At 43.9% G+C, this 6,883-nt stretch overlaps 1 protein-coding gene across 1 annotated transcript; it reads left to right on the forward strand.

Annotated features, from left to right (window-relative positions):
- Positions 1-5,507: 5,507 nt before the first annotated feature.
- Positions 5,508-6,568, forward strand: LOC141041126 (uncharacterized). The gene is made up of 2 exons (XM_073507236.1): positions 5,508-5,578; positions 6,166-6,568. The coding sequence occupies exons 1-2, from the start codon at positions 5,508-5,510 to the stop codon at positions 6,566-6,568; spliced, it is 474 nt and encodes a 157-aa protein (XP_073363337.1).
- Positions 6,569-6,883: the final 315 nt, after the last annotated feature.

Consider the following 6,883-nt stretch of genomic DNA (forward strand, 5'->3'; position numbering starts at 1 on the left):
AGTTCGAACGAGTAAAAAAACTGTTGCTGAAAAAAAATTGGTACACAGTAAGTTCAATGATACATAAACTAGCAGTACTTGTAATGTAGATGCATAAGTTCTAGATGAAAAAATTAAGAGAAGACATCCATTCATGTTTATATAAATCCATGTTGTTTTAAAGTTCAATGTTCAGTTTCCAAGCAGTGCACCATGTTCATGCATCAGTTATAGAGAAAAAAACAAAAAAACTTTACATCAGTACATCAGTTCTTAACATATCCATACATCAGTTCGACTGCATAAAAGATTAATCCCAAAACTGTTGAATGTCATTGCAGAAACAAGCAAGGCGGCGCACGCTGGGAGGTTTTGATGAGCCAGGCAGATACAAGGCACCGCCTGGTTGCGTAACAGCAGAAATACCACCTGGATACTTCAACAATACAGACAGATTTGAAGCTACACTAGAATCATCAGAAGCACAATCTAGTTCTTCTCTGCAGCAAACATCGATTGCTGGGTATTCAAACTTTGCCAGTGCTGAAGTGCAACAACGTCTGCAATGTCCCCAGAAACAAATATTTTCCTTCCCTAGCACATGCAGAAAGGCAAGGACACCCAGGCTTCCACCAGTTGCTCCATCAACAGCAATCATCCGTGCTGCAAAAGCGGTTGCGACGGGAAGACCAGGCAAAAGAGACAAGAATGTTCACCACTCTAGCAGGGTGCAGAGTACAGATATGAGCCATATAGACAGGAGCAACCTCACAACAAATCTGAGGCAAGACGGCCGTACAATGAGAGACGGAGAGCTTCATCAACATTGCTCCCTCCAAGAGATGCATTGTTGCATGTGCCTAGGGTGACACCTCCCGCGCCCATACACGAGGGTTGACAGCAAACACCGGATGCAGCGCAAAGCTATACACATGTAAGTATGCATTAAAAAAACATACAAGCACAGTCCACCCCCTAGTACTATGATAACACCATCTAACATTTTCATCACTGTGTTTCTGTTTGCTCACTGTTGCGTGCAGCCACCTAACATAGAAGCTTACGTTCTGCCAAGGCTAGAAATGCACTTTGAAACTTTCGAAGAAGCAAAGAACTTCTACAACGTCTATTCAAAGCACGCAGGTTTTGCTATCAGGGAAGGCCCCAAGGTTGAGAACAGAGTCTACCTTTATTGCACGTGCTATGGAGTCTATGAATCAAAGGTTTCAGAAGCAAATAGACCGCGGAACAAGACCACAGCCAGGACTAACTGCGGGGCTAAAATTAGGATGAAGAAGGAAAAGGATGGAACACTAGTCGTAAAAGAGATAATCTGGGAACACAACCACGGGCTGCAGCTCACCACAGAAATGCTTGTCTTTTTGCACTCCCAAAAAACTTTGACAAGACAATATTGGAGTACGTCAAGTACCTGCAGTTCAAAGGCATTGAACACGCGCAAATCATGAGCATACTTGGCGGCGATGACCCAGGTAGCTACTTCCTCGAAATGAATGCCAAAGACCTAATTAACATGTAAGTACAAAATTGTTCTCCTCCCAAAAACCCCCTCTGTCCTTTTTCAACTGTCAGTACAAATATATTACGCAACGCATTACCTGATGCCAGTTCAACATGTATTTTTGCAAATGACTATTCACTTTTAATATGCAGCAAAGCAAAGAATTCAAGGATGGATGACGTGGGCAATGTCCTGAAGACTGTCAACTTTTTTAGGGAGATGAAAGCAATAAACAGGGAATTCTTCTGCGACATACAACTTGATGAGTCCGACAGAGTGAAGAACATATTCTGGGCGAACGCGAGCTGCCGAGCGGTAAACCAAGACTTTGGTGACTGCGTGACGTTTGACACCACATATAAGACCAACAAATACCATATGCCACTTGGAGTGTTTGTGGGTACCAACAACCACTTTCAGACTACAATCTTTGCTTTCGCCCTGATAAGAGATGAGGATGCAGATTCATACAAATGGCTTTTCAAAACATTTTTAAAATGCATGAGAGGGAAGGCTCCTACATGCAACCTCATAGGTACAACCGCAAAAAAACCCTAACCCTAAACCACACCTAAAAAAAGGAAAATAACACGGTAAAAATGTTGTGTCAGTTCTATTTGAATATATGCACAACCATCAGCTGGCCACTCTGAGTCTATTTTCTCATTACCAGACCAGTGCCCGGCAATGGCTTTGGCGATCCCAGATGTTTTCAAGAACACAGTACATAAGCTATGCCGCTGGCACATTATGAAGAAGTACAGGGAACACCTCGCGTACCTGTACGACCTCCACAAAACCTTTAAGGATGAATTCATAGCAATCCTCAACTGGCCCCTCATGCCAACTGAGTTGGAGACTGCCTGGAAAGATCTCATGGATAGGTACAACCTCCATGATGATGCCACGATGGTGGCAATGTGGAACGAGCGCGAGAAATGGATATCAGCTTACTTCAAAGAAATTTTTGTGCCAGAATGACATCGACACAACGGAGTGAGAGCATGAACTATGTGCTGAAGAAGAACTACGTATGTGAGAGACAAAACCTGCACCGGTTTGTCAGCAGGTAAACACCTGCGTCAAAAACAGGAGGCAAGCAGAAAACAAGGAGACAATGGGTAACCGGGTATAGCTCTATCACCTGTCATAAGACAAAATAATGTGCTTACTAAAGTAATTCTTTCTTAGTTAGACAAGTTTTTGCTGCAAGAAAACTAATAATTTGTTCAACACTCTTCCTTGCGCAGAATAAAACAAACACGCTGACCCTCTATGGGTTCGACACTCAGATGGCAAAAGTTTACTCACGAGTTGTGTACAGCGAGATCAGAAAAAGGCTAAAGCTGAGCACCCTCTTCACGGTGACGAACACGGAAGAGCCCACAAAGTACCTTGTACGCTACAACAAACCGCAAACATCGTCTGCGTGGTCTCAGCACGTGTTCCAGGTGGTTGCAGACCCCGTGGCAGAAATATACGACTGCGAGTGCAAGCTCTGGGACCACACAGGTGAGTACTAAAAAAATGTTACACATTGTACTACTTATATTTGCAAAAGTTTTTGTTCGAATGAAATGACAGAAAACATGCACTTCTTCCAAAAAAACAGGTATTTTCTGTGTGCATGTCCTGTGCATGATGCAAACAATTAAGGCTAAGACCGTTCCAGAGAAATACATCCTCAGGAGATACACCAAACGCCCAAACATCCAGCCAACCTTCAACAGAAATGACCTGAGGGCAGCAGCGTCAAACAAGGCCTCCCAATACTGCATTGAAAGCGCTCTGCTGCAGCAGGTTTTGAGAGTGCACAGGAAAAGCTTGAGAAGCCAAGACCAAATGGCGAGGTCACGGGTAGTCATGGAAAGACTTGAAGAAGAACTCGACGCCATGCATTCTTCTGAAAACGGAGGTGTCGTGGACAACGAAGCAGAAAAACTTGAGCAGGATATCGCTACAATCTTATCCGAGATGAACCATATGGGAGATGTTGACCCATACGACAACGAGGAGGAGGAGCAACAGCAATCAGAGCTTCCCAATGAGCACACTCAAGAGCAGCAACATGCTCATGTGCAAGATCATGAACTTGATGGTGCTCTAGGCGAACGGCATGACAACGGGAGATCCTACCAGCAGCAGCAGTAGCAAAGGGTAATTAAACCACCCATATACTCATGCACAAAGGGGAGGAAGAGTAAGACGCAGGCAGCGAAAGCAGCAAAAGAAGGATCCAAAAAGCCACCACGCCCCATCAAACGCGTGGAGTATGGCCCGGACGGGAAACCTCTCGGGGTAAGGGCATGCGGATTCTGCAACTGGGTGACCAATCATAATTACCGCACATGCCCACACCGCACAGGTGCCATTGCCAACAAGCCAAAGCTGCAGAAGCAGATTGGAGCTGCCAAGGTCTCTACCAATGGAGACGACACACGTAGCAGCTACACTTGCAGAAAGTGTGGGGGGACTGATGGACATAATGCCAGCACATGCAAAGTGGGCAAGGAGGCCGATGGCGCCGAACAGAAACAGGGCAAGGTCCAAAGTTCCAAAAAATCAAATGAAGAGGATGAAGAAGAAAAGTTTGACGATAATGATGACCAATCAGACGAAGACAACGAAGATGACAGTATTGGGGGCGAGGAAACTGAAACTGACGATGATGCTGCCAAGGCTCAACCAGGAAAGGGCGCCGGCAAGGTACAACATTCTGGGCCAGTTAGGAGGAGCTCAAGACTGAAGAATCCATAGTGGTTATGCTGCTGCAGTACACAATGAGGAAACATTTCAGAAACACTATCGTTACCAAAACTTATTTAGCTTTGTCATCGATTTCTCAATCAGTACTATAGTTATGTAAATGATTTGATAATCCCTTTGAATGCAGTCACAAATATATTTGAAAAAACTTATCTGGATTTATGTAACGCCAACATTACTGTCGACCAGTAACTCCGCAAAACTATCCTCAGAAAACATGGTTTCAAAAAACAAGCTATGTCTGGTTCTGCCAGTCCTAGTTCAGAAAGTCCATCAGTACAGAATAATATTTACCTCAAGCAAACACAAATATAATACACCTGTACTGATGAAAAACTAATTTATGTGTAAAAATACTTTCAAAGATTATGTTCATATAAACAATCATTTCAAAAAAACAAAAAATATTTTAAAAAAGATTAACATGACACACACAGTCCGACTGGTATTTGGTAAGTTCAACTACACTTCAATCACCAGTCCAAGTAACGCATTAGAGAAGTACAAAACTCCATCATCACCAACCCTGACACGTGCAAGTGGGATAAACAGCTAATAAGTACAGCTTGACAAGACGGATCAGTGCGACAGTAAAATGCCATCGTCACCGACCCTGAGACGAGCGCAGAGGGATAAAGGAACTGATAAGTACAGATTGACAAGACTAATCAGTTCGATTAGATTAATACCCTGGCAGAGAAATTGGCTTGGACGGTTGGTTCTTCCAAGCCACCTCCCACGCCACACACTGGGCGGTTGCCACAAGGGAGTGCAAACGACGACACCCACGACCACTACACCCACGTCCCCGATGAACCGCATCCCACACATCCCCATCCACGCACTGGAAATAAACCATTGTCTTCCATCTCTGCCTCATTCCACCACCATCGCCGCTTTCGTCTCCACCAGAGACAACACAGAAACTTCTCTCTTCCAAGCCCACAGTCGTCGGAAGAGGGCAATGGCGGAGGAACCGACCGCCAAGCGTCATCATGGCGAGACGTCCGACAAGAGCTGCAACCTCGACGACGTTCACGTCCCCGGCGAGAAGCGCGTGTACACCAAAACGCTCAAAGGGGTTGAGCTCCACGGCAACGAGACGCTGGAGATCGTCTGCACCAGCGAACCAGACAAGGCCGACGAGATGATCATCAGGCTCTAGAGGAAGGCTGGCGGCTGTATTCGTAAGATCGTCGGTCTTGGTGTGCACTACACCAGGGAAGACGAACCTCCCCAGATGGCAGCAGTCCTGCAGTTGTGCGTGGATGAACTCTGCCTGGTGTACCACATCGCAGCGGCCACAAAATGGTGACCCATCCTACTCATTTGCCCTGTTTGGTTCATCTGTTTAATTAGTACTCATTTAAATTCAAACTTGTTTCCCAACTAGATATACTACTGTGGTTTGTGAAAGTGGATGCACTACTGCATTTTCTCAAGTAGATACACCATAAATGTATTTTTGAACTAGTGCAGTATCTGATCTTGATCCGATAGTGTAGTTTCTATACTCAATGTATTAAAAAGATGTTTCTAAACTTCATGTAGTGAAGTAGTATCTGAATTTGGTCTAATGTTATTTTCATAAGCAAAAAAACTAAGAACTTGCTGAAGCAATGGTATGTATTGTCCTATTCATCAAAAGTAAATAAACTAGTACTAAAGCAGCACATACAACATTGGCTCAAACTATGTATAATCCAAAAAGAAAAATAACATGACGTACTTGAATTAAATTTCAGAACTTTATTTACTAATTTCTGAAGTACATTCATCCATTAATTATGCTATATAAGCATCCACTTCATGGATTTATCGCTTGTAGAATATAAACAGAAATGAAGAATTCAAACATCAAAGTAATTCTAATCTTCAAAATGTCTCTCCCCTTGCAGGCCCAAGCGCCTCAACGAGATGTTGAAGCATGAGAAGTTGTTCGCATTTGCCGGTTTCAGCATTGAAAGCGACAAAGAGAAGATGAAGATTTCTAGCCTTCCAACGATCAACCCCAACAAGTATGTCGACATTCAGCGCTTCTGGAGAGTTCCATACACCGGAAAAGAGTACGACTCCTTGACTGATGTTGCAGCCAGCGTCATCCACCCGTTCTACAAAGACATGAAGAAGAACATCGACACGCAGGAAGACCACAAATTGTGGGTGATCAGCCCGCTGCCAGACAAGCTCATCGAGTACGCAGCAAAAGATGTGTATGCCACGTTCAAGTCATGGCAGATAATCGACAACATCACAGATGGTAGGGAAATTGCAAAAGCGCGGGAGGCTGACCACTACTAAGACCGCCCCTTCCGCCCCTTTTAGGGATGAAGATACATCAAAGACTGCCTTCGCTTTGCTTCCGCTTGTGCTTGCCTTTTATCTTGTTGTTTCAAATTCGTAGTTTGCTCTTGTTAGGTTGAACCAGTATGACTATTTCGTGCTTGTCATTGTCGAACAAGTTTACTTATGTCATGAAGTACATAGTCTTGCTTATCTCATTATATAAGTTTGGTAGCTTCGTATTTTGTTAATCCATCATTTCAAAATTCAAAGTAGCTTCTCAAATGGAACTTTGTGGCTGCTCTAAAGTACTAGTTATGAAGCAACTAATCA

The sequence above is a fragment of the Aegilops tauschii genome, chromosome 2 (assembly GCF_002575655.3).
Source record: "Aegilops tauschii subsp. strangulata cultivar AL8/78 chromosome 2, Aet v6.0, whole genome shotgun sequence".
Classification (NCBI taxonomy): domain Eukaryota; kingdom Viridiplantae; phylum Streptophyta; class Magnoliopsida; order Poales; family Poaceae; genus Aegilops; species Aegilops tauschii.

Excerpts from the sequence above, each read along its gene's own strand:
- LOC141041126 (XM_073507236.1), top strand. The coding sequence starts at position 5,508 with ATGGCAGCAGTCCTGCAGTTGTGCGTGGATGAACTCTGCCTGGTGTAC. Across the intron at positions 5,579-6,165 it reads ATCGCAGCGGCCACAAAATG|GCCCAAGCGCCTCAACGAGA; the intron begins GTGACCCATCCT and ends CTCCCCTTGCAG.